General features: G+C 32.7%; 1 protein-coding gene and 1 long non-coding RNA gene across 2 annotated transcripts; one reads left to right on the top strand and one right to left on the bottom strand.

Moving 5' to 3' along the window:
- Window positions 1-4,733: 4,733 nt before the first annotated feature.
- On the top strand, window positions 4,734-7,297 carry LOC109160799 (replication protein A 70 kDa DNA-binding subunit B-like). The gene is made up of 9 exons (XM_019309044.1): window positions 4,734-5,017; window positions 5,112-5,382; window positions 5,496-5,592; window positions 5,689-5,813; window positions 5,896-5,983; window positions 6,065-6,197; window positions 6,336-6,620; window positions 6,701-6,934; window positions 7,013-7,297. The coding sequence occupies exons 1-9, from the start codon at window positions 4,868-4,870 to the stop codon at window positions 7,295-7,297; spliced, it is 1,668 nt and encodes a 555-aa protein (XP_019164589.1). The 5' UTR covers window positions 4,734-4,867.
- A 12,256-nt stretch (window positions 7,298-19,553) lies between these two features.
- Window positions 19,554-20,067, bottom strand: LOC109160936. Its single transcript, XR_002050834.1, has 3 exons — window positions 20,039-20,067; window positions 19,772-19,882; window positions 19,554-19,570 (listed from the first exon to the last, which is right to left on the bottom strand). It is a non-coding gene; the product is annotated as an uncharacterized LOC109160936 (long non-coding RNA).
- Window positions 20,068-21,089: the final 1,022 nt, after the last annotated feature.

Here is a 21,089-nt window from a genome sequence, read left to right as displayed (position 1 = left end):
AAAGCTTTAGGATAGGAACAGTGATGCAATCCATTTTAGAATGCCAGTATCGAATGTGAATATGAATTATTGCCTAAAATATGTAATCATCAGTATTATTTATTATTGAATGACTCTCATGTGAGACTATCTCATTGATCTTTATCCGTGAGACAGGTCAGGTCAATGTGAAAAATGTAATACTTATACCAAAAAATGTAATAATAATCAGGAATAAAGTGTTTGTTACTTATACGAGAAAATGTAATACTTTTGTAAAAAAAATGTAATACTTTTAAATCAAAATGTAAAAACACTATATTTTTTTTTTTCAAAAGCATTACATTTTTCCTTATAAGTAACAAATATTTTATCCCTATCCCTGATTATTATTACATTTTATCCGATGACGGAGCCACAATGAAGGCAGTGGGGGCAACAACTGCCCCCACTCACCCCAATCCTTAATATACATTTATATGTAAATATGACTAAGGAAATCAGCAGGTTAGTTGGTTGAGCCTTGGTTGTGATATATGAGATGGTATGGGTGTAAATCCCATCCATTACAATATTCTATATTTCATTTCTTTTCTTTATTTTAACTCTTTCCACATTTTAATAAATGTTTTTTTAATTCTACTATTTTGTGAATAATTTAGTTAATGTAGTTCACAAGTTTATATTATATACTTCATCGTATTAAAATTAATTTAGAAAAATTTAAAGTTGGTCAAATTAAAATTAAAGTATTTATGAATATAATTTCTTTTCTATTCAAACTATTTTATATATCTAATTGATTATGTTTTATATTTTGCTATAAATATTTTTATAACATTTTAAAGTGTTTTAAAATTTCACCCTACCTAAGTATAGTTTTGGCACCGCCCCTAACTATCATGTAGTCTATCATAAACATTTTATTATAATTTATAATGTATTTAAACAATATTATATATAGGTGTTTGATATTTTGGCATTAACAATTTTAAAGTCATTTTAAGTATGCCCCCACACACATAATTTTCTAGATCCACCACTGATTTTATCTTAATTCAACTCGTCTCGAATAAATATTCGTAAGATGATTTCACACAAGTTTTTGCCTTTATTATTAAGTTATATTCTAAATCTCATGTTTTTTTAGTAGCTTAAATCTAAATTAATTAAAATGTAATTTGATTGTGTACTAGAAAAATAGAATCTAAGGGTCCGTTTGGAAAGTAGGAAAATGATTTCTGGAAAATGTCTCATTTTCCAGAAAACATTTTCTTTTTCGGTGTTTGGCTGCACAACGGATAACTGTCTTTGTATGTTTAGTCCATTTTCCAGAAAATGACCAAAATTGTATACTTTAATTATTTTTATTTTTTCATTATTTTTTTTCTTTTTATATTATTTGATAAGTTCATTTTTTTTAAATTTTATGCTCTGTGTTCTTCTTCCCTAAAATTCTATGCTCTTTGTGTTCTTCTTCCCTGACTTGCAATTCAAAAAATAGTGTAATTCAGTCAAAACAAAAAAAAACACATAACCCAAAACAACCACCTCCATTTCTACACAAATGAGAGGAATTGATTTCACAAATCAAAAAAAATACTGAGAGAAAAAAAAATCAAAAACATACTCCCAGTTCATCACTGGTTTCCGTCCGCAGCCGGAAACCAGTGGCTTTGGTTTCCGGCTCGCAGCCGGAAACCAGAGAACTGGTTTCCAACTGCGGAAACCAGATCTCTATCTGGTTTCCGCAATCGGAATGTCACTGGTTTTCGATTAGAAACCAGTTACCAATTACCATAGAACTGGTTTCCGACTGCGGAAACCAGATCTTTGGTTTCTGCAGTCGGCCGATGCGGAAAGTAGTCATCGGAAACTTCTTTAACAGTCATGAATTTGTCGTGTTGATGGAGGGTGAAAGCGTGAATTTGTCGTGTCATCGGAAACCTCGCAGTAATCGGAATCGGTGATGGATTTGTTGGCTTGTTGATGGAGGCTGAAGGCGTGGAGATTGAAGTGGAGCGTGATGATGGAAAATGACTTCCCCCAAACAAAAAAGGGAAAGTCATTTTTCGAAAAAGTGGAGTGATTTTCCATTGACTTTGAATTATTTTCTTTTGACCCCTCTTTTTCTTGCCTAGCCGAACACCAAAAATCCGGAATTTTGAATTTCCAAACACACCCTAAAAGTAGTAAACATATGAATATAGTCAGAAGTCCAAAATGGGTATTAATTCACCTATAAATCTATTGGCTATCATCCTATAAGTAGCATGTTTAATTGCACACGTACTCTTCAAGTGGATCAATTATTATCAAAGTTTCAATGGTGCATTTATGAATCTTCTCCCAAACATTTATGAATCTTATTAATGCATGATAGGGTATTGCAAAAAAAAAAAAAAAAAAAAAAAAAAAAAGAGTCGTGTAAAACCAACTTGATTGGCGTTAGTGATCATGCACTCTCATCCTTTAAGAGAGGTCGAGACTTCGAACCCCTTCTCGTATGGAAAAATCAATTTGGCCAGCACTTTGTCCCTTAATTGGGTCGGCTCGGTGCGAATAGGGGATTAGTCTGAGTATATATGGTACAGGCTTAAAGGTGCATCCTATAGTTAGGGCCTGCTTAGGATACTTCATGGTCTGACCAAAAAAAAAAAAAAATCATGTAATCAGTTTGGTTTGTGTAAGTGGACATGTACTATGAAATTGAGAGTTCAAAACCCTTATCCTAAAATTAATATGGCAAGCACTTTAAATTGCTCCTTAATTGAGATTAGTTTAAGTATGATATGGATTTAAAAGATTTCGTGGTTTAACAAAAAAATAAATAAAAAGTTGTGTAGTATTATATGGACGACATCCTTGCCCCACAAATTGTCAATTTGCTTCGTATGTATAGACAAAGGGTAGAGACAAGAGGCCGGCGAGCTGAGACAAAGGATACTACAAACAATGTAACTCCCAAAAGTTTTGCCATTAAATATAAGAAACTTTTAATTTAAAAGAAACGAATCAAAGATTTTTACTTATAACACATTTACGAATTTTATCTCACACTCGATTTCCTCTCTTTCTCCCTCCCCCGCCCCCTTATGTCAAATTGACATGTTAGTAAATTATATGTCTAGTTATTATTTAATTTGCAGCTACCGTCTTCTTACGAGTGTACTTGGTGTAGGTAACAACATCACGAATTACATTCTCCAAAAAACTACGAGTATCATCTTCCCCCAAAAGGTCGAATGTGTTAGTGTAAAAACACGAAAATAATAATAATAATAATAATAATAATAATAATAATAATAATCCTAGGGAAAGAGGACTATTATTATTTGTGGAAAAAAAACTGAAAAATGTGGGAAGGACGAATGGATATGGTGGGTAGGTGGTTAGCACGAGTTGAGTGAATCACTCTTTTCTTAAAACTTTATTTGCCGTCTTCCAAAGGGATAGGAGTGTTACGACTTAAGTATCTCAGAATAAAACGTACTACGATTCCAAATTTCAACACTCAAACACTCAAATAATGCTTCCAAACATTATCATATGTTTCAGTCCTTCCAAAAAGATAAAGATCAGATCAGGTGAATAATAAGACAAAGGAACATTCGCTAAAGATCATATCAATTATCATGCATGTTTAACCAATATTATATAAATATAAATGAGTAACCTAGTTACCAACTTAGAAATTTTTGTTGAGAATGAAATACCTACTTTAATTTAATTGACATGAAATTCAAATAGAGTTGTCAATAGGAATCCAATTAATTCGACAAGTTAGGCCAGTTTAATCCGTATTTTAGACAAATTATATTAGAAATATACAGATCAAATATATGTATTACTCATGTTATAATCTAGCATTGACTGCGGAAGCGATATGATCGAGCAAATCTCCAACCATAGTTGTTTGCTTGTATTGTTGCATGTGTTGATGCCCAAAATGTAGTAGCAATTTCTGCAGACTAACAATGTCTCACACTTAATCTCCAGACAATAAATCATACCTACACTTACAACACGTTTGGTTCACAGAATGAATTTTGAGGTAATAGGAATGCTATTCCATAAGGAAAAATGGAATAGGCAAGGAATAGAATAGAAATTGTATTTATTGTTTGGTTCGCGGAATGAATAGATTTTAGGAATTGTATTACAGTGGTTGGTTGGTTTAAGGAATAGAAATGAAATATGTTTTAAAAGACATAAATACCCTTATAAAAATATATAGTGGTGGTGGCGGCGGTGGTGGTGGTGGGGGCGGTGGCGATGGTGGTGGTGGTCTTGGCGCTGGTGCTGGTGTTGGTGCTAGTGGTGGTGGCGGTGGCGGTGGTAGTGGTGGCGGTACTAGTGGGATGGTGGTGGTGGTGGAGGTGGCGGCGACGGTGGTGGAGGTGGCGGCGGCAGTGGTGAAATATGAAATAAATTTAATTGGGGATAAAATCTATATACATATAAAGGCCATAGGATTTTGGCCAATCAAATCCTTCCATTTTCCCGCCTAAATACACGACACCGTTTAGGTGGGTTTTTTTTTTTTTTTTTTTTTTTTTCAAATCCATTCAATTTCCCGCCTATTTGAAAATTTTAATTTACTGATTTGGTATTGCCGTATGATTTTAGGCCTGCTGTTTGTATTCTAATAGGTTTCTAGATAGGAAACGTGTGATTTAAGTCTAATGGGTATGGGAGTGATCTAAACTGCAGTGCATAGGTAATATTTTAATATTTTTTGCAATTGTCCGACTCTAAGTTTGCTGGTTATATATAGCTACACATTCAGGCCTCAAAGCAAAGCAAAGCAAAATATTACAACTTTCTTTCATCTGTGCTACCACAAAACGAAGCAAAATATTACAACTTTCAGCTTTCAAAAACCAACATGACTGGGCAGTTCATAGTTGGTGCCCAGCTTCACCCGCAGCAGACTTCTAAGGCCATTAGATTGCGTTGTGTGCGGAGCTATGTTGTCACTGAAAACAGAGGACAAAAACAAATTAGAAGTCAAGAGTGTGTCTTTCATGATCAAGAGGTGTGCTATTCCTAGATTACTATCTTCTAATTTTATTGTCTATTGCTAACTGTTTATAAGTACTTATGATATTTTCGTTGTGTCTTGAATATAGGGTATTTTTATTCATGTTCACATACCTAAGGATATTGTTGCAACATACCAGAATATGTTCAAGGAGGGTAAAGTCTATGGTATTCGAAATTTCTTATGTATCACTAACTTTTTCAAGTATAAAACAAGCACGCATCGTTATATGATCAAATTCAAACATGACACTGTTGTGAAGCAATATCAGCGTGTGAATTTCCCTAAAACAATGTTCCGGTTTAAGAGTTTCCCGGACATACTTTCAAAGAAGAATGTTGATGAGAAAGTGTTGATAGGTAAGAGTTTAACTGGATGCATACATATATAATACTCAAATGAAGGAATGCTACTTTGATTATGTTTTCAACCATAGCCATCAACACTAATATTCTGCTGTTATTTTATGTAGATGTGATTGGCCGAGTTGTTGAAATTTATACACCACTAGACAAAGTGATAGCTGGAAAACAAACAAGGCTTATTGACTTTGTTCTTGAAGACAATGGGTAATTTTTTATTTTATTTTTTTGGCTTGGCTATGCTGATGTAAATCTTATTATTAATTCTGTTGGGTATTTAAATTGGTTTCTGTTTTCATGCAGTAAAAATCAGATTAAGTGTACATTATGGGATGAGCATGTGGATCAACTATCTCCTTATTTCCACATTGCTGCATCTGATCCAGTCATACTTCTCATTCAACTTTGTAGGGCCAAGTTTATGGACAGTAAGTTCTAATCCAGGATAGGTGTGCTTTCTATTTCAAATAATATCCTATCTCCTAATGAGCAATTTTTTTTTCTGGTTAGATGGCGAGGTTCGTATTTGCAGCTCCTTTGATGCTACCCAACTATTTTTTACTCATTCGTCTAAGGAGTTCCGTGACTTCAAGAATAGGTGTGTTTCTATTTTATGGTGTTTGTTCAACTTTTTAAATCAAAATGGATGTGAAAGTATTTACTTTTTTATTTTTAATAGCTTTACAGGTGACTACACCCCTTTGAGGTGTATAAAATCTGGTTCTAGGCTTGATGTTGGTTTCCCTACTAATGGCCTGCATCCTAATGATATTTTGGTTACTCCTATTGAAGATATTTACTTGAAAAAACAGGTTAATATGCTACAATGTTTGATAATTATTTCTGTTTGTCTACTAATTTTTTTTGGTGTTTTCTATATACTTATAAATTCTAAGCATAAAAGAGATGACCTAGATTTTTTTTTTTTTTTTTTTTTTTTTGTGCACCAGTTGGGGGAGTATTGGGTTGCAGGCAGAATTGTTGGCGTAGAGAGTATAAGTGATTGGTATTTCATTTCTTGCAAGACTAATTCTTGCAAGAAGAAGCTTGCTGAACAAGGTGGCATGATGTACTGTGGTGGGTGTAAGAATTCTTGGCATGAAGGAATTGTGAGGTATAGGTTGATTGTCCGTGTGGCGGACCACACTGGAGATGCTCCTATGCTTATATGGGATCGTGAATGTGCAGATTTGGTTGGTATGTCAGCGGCTGAGTTAAAGGCTAAGTACCCTGAGGTATACTATACTATTTCACTTCTTTATTGGGTGTTTAGTGGTTGGTTTTTGATGTCTTATCTGTTCTCCAATATTTCTAGGGAAATAATTGTATTCCACCTGAACTTGGTCGCTTGCGTGGGATGTCTATGGTTTTCCGTATTGTTATGAAGAAGGAACAGGTGGAGAGCTACTATTCTACCTTTACGGTTCTAAGGATTTGCAGGGATGAGCCATTAGTTACACAACACTGCTCAGGTTTTCTAGGTGCCCCTTCTGCTGAAATGGTTCCAGGTCATGTCGGAGGTTCTTTGGATGTTGGATGTAACTCTGAGGTATACATATTATTCTATTTTTGGGTTTATAAGTGGTTCTAAGTAGGTTATTGACTGGTCAGATCTATTTTTATGCAGCAACAGTTTGGCAGTGATGAAGAGAAGTTTTTTGGAGTGGAGGATGTCTCTGATGGTGTGGAAGATGATATCACTATTGGTTTGGATGACATTTCTGAGGATTTAGGGGATGAGCATGTTGCTGATGCTGTTAAGGGATCTATGGTCAAAGATTTGGTTACTGCTGGTGGTTGTAACAAAACTAAGGATAAGGGTATTGTTGATTTGGAAAGTGAACATGTGGGTGTTCCTCTTAAGAGATCTCTGCTGAAAGAGTTTGGTATGTCTGGTACTCTGGTAGCATAAAGAAGGCTAAGGAGGTGGTGGTGAAGCAGGAAAAGTAATGGAAATTTCTTTATTTAGAAATAGGTTGTACTAATACTAAGCTGGTAAGTGGGTTTTGTGTGCTAAATTCTACCAAACTGATGGTTATGCCTAGAAAACTGCAGCTTTTTGCAATGTACTGTTAGCCAGTGGATTGTGTGTAGTGTGTTTTTGCCTATGGGTTTGTTTTGTGAACACTGCAGGTGTTTCAGTGTACTGGTAAGCAGTACAATGTATGTAGTGTGTGTTTTGGGAGGCAATGTGTGTAAAACTGCATATGTTGCAGTTGCTAATCTATTTTAAATGTAATGACTGGTTGCTCTAATTGCAAACCAGCCACTAATGAGTTTTGGTTCTTATTCTATTCAAGTATAAGTATATATTGCTTACCCAAATATTACAAATAAACCTATTATTAATCAAAGTATAATATATAATATAGAAATCCAAATCATTAAAAAAAAAAAAAAAACAGTTAGAGCATATTATAGCAACAAATTAAATCATATTAATCTATAATTTCACAAAGTCTATTATAGCAAGCCCAAAAAAAATTGCAGCATACTGATAGTTTCCTGGTAAATGAGATAAAAAAGAAAGGGGGAAATTACAAAAGGTATAGCAAATTAGGAGGTTGATTTTTTAGTAAATGCATATCACTTGCATATTTATTGCAAAGAAATATTTAAGTGAAATAATAGGAACCCATTCAAAAAAAAAAAAAAAAAGTATCAAAAGATTAATATTTGAGAAATGACAAATAAATTGATAGTGGCCATGGTAAATGATATACAAAAAGGGCAATTTTTTTTTTTTTTAAATAGATTAGCAAGCTGATCATTAAAGAAAAGGATCTCCCATGCACATGTATTCCAGATAAATATGTTATTTTACAAACTCAATTATAGCAACTAAAAAAAAGGAAGCATCAGACTCCTTTATCATCACTTGCTTTTGATTTTAGATTGTTAGTATTTGTTCATATATATGTATAGAAAGTATTTCAATTACTTATCTATTCCAAATTAACCTATTATTAAACAAACTTTAATATACCAAAAAAAAAAAAGCAGTTATATCATATATTAGCAGGCTCATATTTGAGGTAAAGGACTTGCATATGTATTGCAAATAAATCTATTATTTCACAAACATCATATAGGAACATTTTTTTAAAAAAAAAAAAAAAGAGTGGCATCATACTGAGAATTGAGAAATGACAAACAAACTCAGACAGGCCCTGGTAAATCATTTTTAAAAAGGGAAAAAAAGACAAAGCAGATTAGCAGGTTGATTTTTGAGAAAAAGGATATCAATTGCATATATATTGCAAATACTTATATTTTTCCACAAATCCTATTATAGCAACAAAATTACAAATATATATATATATATATATATATATATATATATATATATATATATATATATATATATATATATATATATATGACAACAGATAGCAATTTGAGAAGTGAGAAACAAATTGACAATGCCATGGTACAAATTACACAATACCCAAGACATACATTTAGGAATACTTTTTCCCATACACCTATACCTATACCTAAGCATTTAATGTGGATGGTAAGTGTTGACTATTATATACTAATGTTTGATTGAGACTTCTTAGCATGTGTACTACCTGGTATCTCTATATATACTTCATTTAAGAATGTAACATGTACACTATATATTCATTCCAAAAGTGAACTTCTGAAAGTTTTTAGCTAGCAATTGCAACAATGAAAAAATTGACTAGCTCAACTATCATTCGTGGAAAAAGAAAGCTTGATGTTGAAGACAAAGGTAGAAATGAAACATACATGATGTTCTTCATTAAAATTGTAACAAATGTTAACTTATTTTTTTGGTTTGCAATACTCATCTTCTTTGCTTTCCATTTGTCTACTATATCTGCACCAATTTGGTTCCCTATGTCTCTTCTTTTTTTGTCAGTGTATTGCGAGAGTGTAAATGCAACACTTTCCTATACACCTGCAAATGAATATTATTGAGGTCATTAAAAAAAAAATCAAAACACTACTAATATATTTGTTGACATGTTTTGTATATAAAATTTGTTGATACAATGATTTAAAAATAGTAGTACTTAATAACAGGTGAATATGATTTAAATTGAACTTTTTTAGGAATGAACTCATTTTTTTAAGCAGAAGGGTAAACTGAAATTATGCTTTTGATGGCATGTGAAGTGGAAAGAAATCTAAAAAAAAAACTAAATTAATCAATTTCAGTATTACTAATCAATTCCAAACTAAATTATTGAATTGTACAGCAACACTAATCTTAATACTATTTTTCCACAATTTCCAACAATATTCATGCATAGAACATATCTAATATAAAAACGCAGCTATTAAACAGAAAATTAAAGAGAACACAGATTTTACAAAAATTCATCAATTTGAGCTGAGTATTTTCATTTTTATAAATACAAAAAAAAAATGCATGATTCTAATTTTGGTAAAATTGCATAATAGATGTCTTTGTACCAAAAAATATAAATTATTAACTTCAAAATTAGTAAAGTATAAGTTTTTACCTTATAGATGTGGTAGTCGCGGTTGCTGATTTTCTTTTAGATTTAACATATGAACATTTGTTCCAATCCATCTGTTGAGTGGTGTTTAGTAGAATTGAAAACGCTGAACACAAGAAAACACTTTTCTTTGGTGTAATTAGTCTAGATTTGTGAATCGTATACATCGAAAGATATAGAGAATAGGTTAGAGAAGGAGATTGGTAGAACGACAGTTCGAGATAGAAAAAGAATGGTTCATAGATGTGTATGTCGTTAAATTTCCAGAATCGGTTTACAAAGAATAGGTAGTGTTAGGGTTTTGTTGGGTGTAACTGGTTAGTAGTTCCGATTGGACTACATAGTTTTGTAAATGTGATGTTTGAACATGGAGATGGTTAGAAAATGACATTGAGCTAGAGGCGATAGCTTAAGCAATAATGGCAATGTGTGGACGGTGTAGTTTCCAAAAACAGTAGACACAGTGTAGAGAAGATATGCGCAGCCAAGAAGATAGGGTTCCGGCAAAATGGTCTAACTGTTTAGTTGTTTAGGGTGTTTTGTTCTGGTTTGGGTTTTGGGTTGGGCTTTGATAAGCTAGAGTTTATATTTGGGTTATAATTAGGCTAGAGTTTGTGGTTGGGCTATGGTTAGCCCATATTTATTTATTTATTTATTTTGAAAGGCCCATATTTATAATATACTTAATATAATTAATGGGCAAATTATTGTGTGGACCATAACAAAAAGTACATTTTTAATACACTAACTGTACATTATTTTTGTACTGAATGTACATTATACAATATAATGTACACTCAGAACAAAAATAATGTACATCCCCTGAATACAATGTACATTATTTTTGTATTGAATATACATTATTTTTATACTAAATGTACATTATTTTACAGTAGACGTTATTTTGCAATGGGACAAGATTAATTATTTCTAAATTAGCAGATCATGTTGTTGAAGCCAAGATTCTTTTTGGTAGTAATGCAGGTGAACAAGTCTTGATCCCACGATTGTCTCTTACACCGTCAGATACTAGGCTACCATTTAAATTCCAACGAAGGCAATTCCCACTTATGTTGTCTTATGCTATGACAATAAACAAGAGTCAAGGCCAAACATTGTCTACAGTTGGACTTTTGTTGAAAAAATCAGTCTTTGTTCACGGACAATTATATGTTGCTTTGTCTAGGGTTAGTAATCCGAATGGTCTTAAGTTACTTATTTGTAGCTACAATGGAGAGTATGTTTCTTCAACGTCGAATGTTGTATACAGAGAGGTCTTTAACAATTTATAAAATTTGTATATTATTAATTATTTGTTACCTATGCAATATGAAGTTATATTTTACATACTTTTTGAGATGCCAATATAATTTTTATATTACTATTACTAATAAACTAATAAATAAATAATTGAATAAATATATATATATATATATATATATATATATATATATATATATATATATATATATATATACTATTTTTTATTTTATTTTAGCCGTGCATCGCACGGGTGGAGTACTAGTAGGAAATAATTTAACAACTTTAGGCTATTCCTGAGCTCAGGAATAGCCTAATACCAGGGGGCGCCCAGGAATCTCTATTCCCCCTGCAAGGGTAATAGGTCATTCCCATGAACATTGGGAATAGATGTTTTTACCGTAATAGGCCTATTATTGGGAATGTTATTCCATTTCAGGCCTATTCCGCGAACCAAACGTGGCATTTAGTGAAAGTAAAAGACAATTGATTCTAATATTTTTTTTTGAATACTATTGACTCTATTAGAATATAATTGTAGTATTCTCATTAGGGTTCAAACCTGAGACCTCTCATTTGAGGGGTCATAACTATACCGCTCGATCACAAGGCCTTTGACGAATTGATTCTAATATAAAGACATCCAAAACACCAATATGAACAAAAAAGGTAAAAACAAAAATCTAAAAGCACTAATCAAAGGGGATGATAAGGAATAAGGGAATGAAAGGTGATGATACCCTTATTTTATTTGGGTATGAGTTTTTCAATGAGTTAATTACCGAAATGATCCCTTGACTATAGTGAAATTACCAATTTGGTCCTTGACTATTTTTTTTTAACCAATTAAGTCCCTTAACTTTAAAAATCTTAACCAATTTGGTGCTCCGTTAGTCAACAGTTAACTTGGGACCAAATTGGTAATTTCGCTATAGTCAAGGGACCATTTTGGTAATTAACTTTAGGGGTGGGCAATTCGGTTTAGTTTTCTTGAACCGTACCGAACAACCGAACGGTATTGGATTCTTGTATACCGAACGGTTCGATAAAAAATCGATCCGAATTGTTCAGTAAAAAATTGAACTGAACCGAATACTGTTTATTTTTTTTTTTTAAATATAATAATACTAATAATAATAATAATAAATAAATAAATAAAAAGTAAATCCAAGTCCCTTGTTGCTTGCTCTGCCGTTTAGCTCATATTCTCACGGGTATCCCTCGTAAATATTTTATTTGATTTATTTATGGTTTGTTATCAAAAGTTCTATATTAATTATGTGTTATAGTGTTTACATAATCCATATCCAAAGTCTAATATATAACAAAATAGCAATCCAAAGTTCAAAAGATATTCGGTTCGGTTTGATTTTTACCGAATAATTCAGTTCGATTCGAGTTTTTACCGAAGCGTTCAGTATACAAGAATCTATTACCGTTCGGTTGTTCGGTATATTACCAAATATAACTAGTTTTGTACAGTTCAGTTCGAGAAAACTGAACCGAATTGCCCACCATTAAAGTTAATTACCAAAATGGTCCTTTGACTATAGCGAATTATCAATTTGGGCCCAAATTAACGGTTGACTAACAGTCAAACAAACGGAGAACCAAATTGGTTAAGATTTTTAAAGTTGAGAGACTTAATTGGTCAAAAAAATAGTCAAGGACTAAATTGGTAATTTCGTTATAATCAAGGGACCATTTCGGTAATTAACTCTTTTTCAATTAATGGGGTATTTGAAATCCATAATAGTGTTATAAAAACCTATAAACCAAATAATACCAATCACTTTGATACACATTCCTTAGAATTAAACATGTCGACCAAACACACCCTAGTCTTATATGCCATCAATATAAGCTTTGTAACTGAAACCGTTATTTCCATTACATCCTTAATGCTACCACTTAATAGTTAAAAAAAAAAAAAATACTCTTATTAACTTGCACCACATCAATGTGACTTGATAGAAAATGTTATTATAGGTTAGACATTTAAAAAAAAAAATGGCTTGACCCATTTAACCCATATAAAAATACGGGTTATACATGTTGAACCCGTATAACTCACAAGTTACATACCCCACTTACCCATTTGGAATAAGGTTCAAATTGGCCACTGAACGTAACCTGAAAATGCAATTAGGCCACTGAACGAACAAAAAGTGCAATTAGGCCACTAAACACTTCAAAAACGTGCAATTAGGTCACTGAACTCTCCAAACGTATGCAATTTCACCGGATAGCAGGTTACCATCAATTTTAGCAGGTTACCTGCTTACGTGGCAGCTGAGTTGGCATTTTAATAATTTTTAATAATTAATTTTAATAATAAATTTTATAAAAAAAATTGAAAAAAAAAATAAAATAAAGTCGTTTTTATTTTTTTAAAATTTTTTTAAATAAAAATTTATTATTAAAATTTATTAAAAATGATTTAAAATTTATTAAAAATGCCAACTCAGCTGCCACGTAAGCAGATAACCTGTTAAAATTGAGGGTAACCTGCTATCAGGTGAAATTGCACATTTTTGGAGTGTTCAGTGGCCTAATTGCACTTTTTTTTCGTTCAGTGGCCTAATTGCATTTTCAGGTTACGTTCAGTGGCCAATTTGAACCTTATTCCATTAAAATTTTAAAACTTTAAAATTATAAACCTTTTTCTTTTCCCTTCACTTGGAACTTTGAACAAATTGTTATTAAGTTAAGACCTAAGTATTGTGTATTTCATATTTGTATCATAGAGTGTTCTGTGATTTTGTAATAAGTTAACTTGATGAATGCAAAATTTTGTATCTTATTAAATATTTTGTATATAATATTATTTTAATAATTTTAAATTTTACACTTTCAAAAATGTGTTGATGAGTTGGTTCGTCAAAATGTAAGTAGGTTTACAAAAGTCCAACCGATTTTTAAAATGGGCTAGGCCAGGCCATCCCTTTTTCGTTGGCCCATTGCAGGCCAACCCATATGAGAGAGGCAATTTATATCGTGCACCAGGACGCACATTACATTCAGTCGTTATATCGTGGACCGCGGTCCACGTGTACCTCGGTCAAAACGGCGTCGTTTCTTTAAGTAAAAAAATGGTGCGTCGTTATTGTTAACGGAGTGTGCATTTTTTGTGTGTCAATTACCAACTGAAACTACAGTGTATCTAAACCAACACTGCCACACGTATTATTTTATATATTATCAAATGAAATTGCAGTTATATCAAAATGATATTGTAGTTGTGGTAAAATGAAACTGCAGTGTATATAAAATGAAACTGAATAACATTTCTCATATTTGAGTGTATATTGTGCAATGAAGCTGTAGTTATATCAAAATGATCATGTAGTTGTGTTTTAATGAAACTATAGTGTATATAAAATAAAATTAAATAACATTTTCACATATGTGAAGTGTATAAATATCGAATGAAACTGTAGTTATATCGAAATGAAACTGTAGTTGTGTTGAACTGAAACCGTAGTGTATACAAAATGAAACTGAATAACAGAGTTACTTTTTGTGGAATGTCGCGAAACGGGTGCCGTTTCTTTTCATTAAACAAAACGACGTCGTTTTGAAGCTCGGTGCACGATATAATTTGCCCATTGCATTGTGCGCCCTGGTGCAAAACGACGTCGTTTTGTACTTTTTTTTTTTTTTGAAATTTCGCTTTCCGTGTCGGCTGTTAACTTCTTAAAAAAATCTCATGTTTCAAAAATGTACATAATTGTATAACAGAATGTACATAATTGTATAACAAAATACACATAATCTTTTTTGAAAAGATAATACACATAATCTAACGTAATACATAATACACATAAACTCTTAACATAATACACATAAACTTTTAATTCTTAAAAAAAAATTCCATGTTTCAGATGTACATAATTGTATAACATAATGTACATAATTATATAACAGAATACACATACACTCTATCCCGTCAACTCTCCACACAACTTAACAAAACAACGTCGTTTTGGGAGACACATACAGAACACACATTGCTATGTGTACCGTGATACATGATATAATGATTGTATGAGATAGGTTGACCCGTATTGATAACTCTAAATCCAACCCCATGCAAGATGTCATGTTCATGTCACCATGTGTTATGATATATATATTTTATGGCCCTTATTCTTGTTATCACATGACATTTCAAATAAATATTATATTTTTTAAGACACTAAAATTCAGATTACATTACTCAAAATCTCATACTCTACTCTTCGAACTCTAAAGTATTGCGAGCTTCTAAGCAATCACATATCCATGTTAATGTGAAATTATCTAATCAGAGCCAAAATTTCCGTCCGGTCAAAAATTCTGTCCAACTTAAGCCATTAGAAAGAAATATCAGCCAATACATTACCAATAGGGGTGTCAAGGTGGGCGGAAGTCCGCGGACCAACCTCACGGTACGACAGGTTAGGGCCTAGAATTTTTTGACCCGCCTATGCAGGTTGGCCCGCGGCTTTTCATAAATTTTATATATATATATATATATATATATATATATATAATTTTAAAAATGTAATTTTTTAAATTTTTAAACACGAAAAAATTTAATATTATTTGAATAATGAATATAAAATAATATTTTTTTTATTTTTAAAATTAAGCTCGTGAGCTGGTCCGCGAGATTGCATGGGGCGGCTCAATCGTTATGATGTGCATCCGTATGCACCATGCATGGTGCATACGGATGCCAAAACGACGTCGTTTTATTAAAAAATGCGTGTCTCCCTTTTAAAAAAAATTCAGGTTCGATTCCCAGCAACAACATTATATTGTTCATTCATTCTGGAATTTTAGTTCATAGATTATGGAATTATAGTTCATTGATTATGGAATTATAGTTCATCGATTCTGAAATTTTAGTTTATAGATTATGGAATGTTAGTTCATTCATTCTGGAATTTTTAGTTCATAGATTAGATTATGGAATTATAGTTCATCGATTATGGAATTATAGTTCATCGATTATGGAATTATAGTTCATCGATTATGGAATTTTAGTTCATATGTTGTTGCTGGGAATCGAACCTGATTTTTTATTTTTTTTTAAGGAGAGACGCGCGTTTTATTAAAATGACGTTGTTTTTGCATCCGTATGCACCATGCATGGTGCATACGGATGCACAACATAATTTGCCGGGGCGGCTTGGGCTTTGTATTTTCTAGCCTATGGGTTTCGCGGGCCGACCTGCAAAAGTCCGCCTAAAAAAAAACCTGTGGTGGGGCGGGCCGGTCCATATTGACACCCTTAATTACCGATCACCTCTCTACATCATTTTCAAGATCTAATTCCAGTTTTTTCGAAAAGGAGTGCTTCGGATCGGCTAGAAAATTTCAATTTCCCCTAACTTCCGACCAATTTGAATGTTTGATGACAAATATAATGCAAATTTTCTAACAATAACATGACTTGCAAATTGTAATAAGTTAATGGTATCATCTAACCCTAATTAATAAATTAGAGTAGTTGTCACTCACCTAAACTTTTCTATACTCATATGCCTCCAAGTAAAAGAAAAATTGGTGATCTATCTCGGGTTTTTACATGCAAGAAACATTTATTTTAGAAGCTTAAGTAATATAATAATAGTGTTTGTTATCCTAGCTTTCTTGAAATTTCCACAAGAAAAGAGAACTAAACAAATATTTGTCCCAGGCTGGATAACATAAAGAATTAAAAAGAGTGCCTCAAAGGGGCTCAAATTAACTGACCAATATCTGGGAACATGGAAGCTGTCAGTGTGAATCTAAGAACATGGAAGTGTCAAATTAAAGGTTCACACACATATTAATGCAAAACATGTCTGCAAAAGTTGGAAACCTGCATATTGTGTCTGGGCATATATACAATGCGGTAAGAGATCTCCTCGTCTGCTGTTCTGTTTTTGTCTGCTCTTTCTCAGTTTGAATACATTTTTATTTTGTTGTTGTCACGGGTTTAGCTCAATGTTTCAGTATGCAATATTTAAGATAAGAGACTAAGGTTCGAATTTCAACGACAGTAGTCATGTGAAAATTATGTTCACAGTGGACAGATTCTTTGCACCGACATTTGGTCCAATCTACTGAACTATTGAGTCACAGTAATTTACATCCTTCTAAATTCTCTATCAGGCTAAAGTGTGTGTGTGATCCTTGAGGTTGGGGATAGAGCCGTCAAAATGGACTTAGCTTGCCGGGCTTTCTCGCCCCGCCCCGCCAAAAGGGTGGGGCGGGCTCGTGTTTTAAAAGCCCATTTTTAAAACGGGCTTTTTTGCCCGCCCCCGCGTGCTAGGCAGGGCGGGCTGGCGGGTAGCCCGCCAGGCTTTTTTTTTTTTTAAGTCTAAATCCTAAATTCCTAAATTTCTAATCCTAAAGTAAAATAAAATTGAAACTAAATAATGCTATTGGTAAGTTATTATGTTTGTTTACAAAATAATGAAATATTTGATTATATTTTAGTTAGTTGATATTTTGGTGTATTGTAATTATTTGACTAAATTTTAGTTATGTTTACAAAATATGAACTTATGTACATAATTAGTTATGTTTTTTACTTTTGTGGAGTTTGAACTTTGAATGTTTGGTTTATGAACTTATGCAGTATGGTGTATTGACTATTTAGACGAATGGACTGTGGTATCATTGTTGTCATGATGTGATGAACTAATTTGTGTTATTTACTTATTTTTAATGATTTGTGAAGTTTTTACAAGTATATATAATGTATATTATAAACTTATAATATATTTCAATATTTGAGTAGTTGATTTTAGATTTATTACGTAAGTGATGGATAAGTGTTTTAAGTAGATAACAATTAAGTTATTAACATAGACACATTAGAATTTAGACTTTAGGGACACATGGTAAATAAATATTTAAAAGAAAAAAAAAACTGGCGGGTTTTGGCAGGGGCCCGCAGGCCTAAGGGGGTGAGGCGGGTTACGACTACCTAGGCCCGTTTTGAAACGGGCTTTTTAGCCCGCCCCGCCAAAAGGCGGGCTTTGGCGAGCCCCGCCCCGCCAACCCACATTGACAGCTCTAGTTGGGGATTTAATCTTTTTTGAGAGAATCTTTTTATTTTGTTTTCAAATTTGTGTGAGACCATCTCACGGATTCTTATTCGTGAGACGGGTCGAATCAACATGCAAATATCATACTTATATGTTCAAATGTAATACTGATCAGGAATAAAATTTCGTGAAGACTCATTAAGATTGAGATTGAGAATTCAACTTTTTAGGAGAAAGAATAATAATATTGTCCGAGCACAATTAATCTATCACAACACTTACAATTTTTAATAAAATAAAAATCATATTTAGAGTACCAATGCATTAATTAAATTGTTTAATTTAAATTACAAATTTTAATAAAATAAATATGTTGGTTCTTCGTTCAAACCTAATTAATTACACAACCCCACCGTCCCAACTTTTTACTGAATATCATTGCTATTAATAACTAAACCTGTTTATACTTTGACTTTTGTTCAAAACAAAAAATAAAGCATAAAGAAAACCCAAACGGCCATAGGTTTCTGTCGTCTTATTAATTGGTGGTCCGGTAACAGCTCTGCATAGAAACAATACAACTTCTGGAATCGTGTTTTTTTTTTTCTCCATTTCGTATTGCAAAATGCAAAGGATTAGTTTAATTATCTGAGGGCTCTATTGGGAAGTATGGCTAGTTAGTAGGATTACCATAGTTCGGTTCAAATAGATTAGTTTGAACTTAATCAAACAATGTAGCAATTGAATCAAAACTGAAATAATAGGAATGGTTTCGGTTACGATTCAAAACTAAATCCAAAAGATTCCGATTTTGATTTATAAAATCAGGAATCGGGATTGTTGGTTTCGAACTGGAAAAAAAAATAATTATTATTGAATTTGGGCTATTTTAAAATTTAAAAAAAAATTTACAAAAAAAAAAAAAAAAAAAGTTTGAACCGACAATTCTCGGAACTAGAATTGGAACCTTCTTAAAAAGTTCTGATTCCGGTTTATCATTTTTAGGAGTCGTGAACCGATAGTGTGGAACCATAACCAAATCGCTGTCATATCTACTAGTTAGGTTCTGCCATCTTTTGAATTAACCAAATAATATTTTTTTACATAAAAAATTACATTTTTGTCTCTCAATTGTTTAATAGTTATAAGAGTTTTTTCCACTTTTGGTCCCTTGACTTTACTTGTGCTGACAAATGTGATTCATGACTTTTATTTCAGACAAAATTAGTGCCTAACTTCAATTTCATTTCCATATTTGGTCCCATCCGACCAAGAATCCAGCCAACCCACCGGAAATTTACACATCTCTTGTTTTTCTAAGGGTAAATTAATATTTTCTTGCCATGTAAAATAATAAAAACTAAGATATATTTAATTGCTTCATTGTTGTCTTTGCTCGGCGGCGGCCTCTGAGCTTTGAACTTTTTGCAGGTTCAGAGCCTCTTCACTGCTAATATGCTGCTCCGACCTCGCGCACAACCCGCATATCCACCGCCCTTGGTTCCGCTCTCGGACCTTCGCTACGTACGCCTCTGTGCACTCTTCCGTCAGTCCGCAGCACTCGCATTACGCGAACAACATCACTTCGTTCATCTTCGCCGACGTCACTGTCGCCGCCGCTCCGTTTCCCTACGCTGTCGCCTCCTTCCTCATCATCATTGTCTTCGCAGCCATTCTTGGTGAATTCCAAATCCAAACCGCTCTTCCGAAATTTACGCACTGCATAAGAGCACAGTGTATTCAAAAATCAAACACAAAATCAGAATCCTCTGATAAATTCCATGAATCAAATATATATCCCGTAAACCTACACTATAAACTTCTCAAATCTACATGCAAATTTATACTATATCTACAAAATTACATTATACATACATTTAGCAGACAATCTGGAGAGAGTTTGCAGCAACGATCCTGGTTTTCTGTTTGAAAATTATCTTTTTTTTCTCCCACTCGCCTTCTTCTTCAACAATCTCGCCGTCGATGATCAGGAGCATGAAGATCGTATACATTTCAGAGAGCCCTCTATGGCTTCTCGCGATGACTCTACTCCACCGAACAAAGCTTTTTTCTATCACCTCCGTCAAGCAGACGCAAATATCAGTTAGCAGAGAAGCTTCGGGAAGAAACTGACAGTGACATTGATTTATAGGATGAGGATGGAGGTATAAATAAATAATAATAGGAAGCAACTTTAATTTGACGAGAATGAAGCAATTAAATATTTCTTAGTTTTTACTACGTATTATTTTACAAGGGCAAGAAGAGACTAATTTACCCTTAGAAAAACAAGAGATGTGCAAATTTCCGGTGGGTTGGCCGGATTCTTGGTCGGATGGGACTAAATGTGGAAAAGAAATTGAAGTTAGGCACTAATTTTGTCTGAAATAAAAGTCATGAATCACATTTGTCAGCACAAGTAAAGTCAAGGGACCAAAAGTGGAAAAAACTCATAGTTATAAATGTAGTGTATGTCTTTCAACTATTGTGTATATAGTAGTTCAAGTGTCACCTAGTCGTAAATTTAGTTAATATCTTTCCATTGTTATAATTTTAGTCCTTTTAAATGTTAACCAATTCACAAAATTAGTACTTTAAATGATGGGCTAGATATCTAAGAAAGGATTATATTTATAATAACTGAAAGATATGAGTTAAATTTGTAATTAGGTCAATAATTAAAGGATTAGATTTAAAATAATTGAAAGACAAAGATCACATTTATAACTCGAAAATAATTGAGGTAATCTTATTTTTTAATTTTTTTTATAAATTTTACTTGATACACTTTTATTTTATTTCATTTTTTTATTTGGCAACAAATCATTAATAACCAGCGATCCACTTTATTCCTTCTTCTTTTTCTAATATTTTATCCAATCAGCAAAGGACAGGTAACGGATTATCATTACTTCATTGGAGATGC

This window comes from Ipomoea nil, unplaced genomic scaffold, assembly GCF_001879475.1.
Source record: "Ipomoea nil cultivar Tokyo-kokei standard unplaced genomic scaffold, Asagao_1.1 scaffold2921, whole genome shotgun sequence".
Taxonomy (NCBI): domain Eukaryota; kingdom Viridiplantae; phylum Streptophyta; class Magnoliopsida; order Solanales; family Convolvulaceae; genus Ipomoea; species Ipomoea nil.
Note: the sequence above shows the minus strand (reverse complement) of the source record. Positions and strands in the feature narration are given on the sequence as shown.

Coding starts and splice junctions, on each gene's coding strand:
- LOC109160799 (XM_019309044.1), top strand. CDS start 4,868: ATGACTGGGCAGTTCATAGTTGGTGCCCAGCTTCACCCGCAGCAGACT. Junction 5,018..5,111: donor GTGTCTTTCATGATCAAGAG/GTGTGCTATTCC, acceptor TCTTGAATATAG/GGTATTTTTATTCATGTTCA. Junction 6,198..6,335: donor ATATTTACTTGAAAAAACAG/GTTAATATGCTA, acceptor TTTGTGCACCAG/TTGGGGGAGTATTGGGTTGC.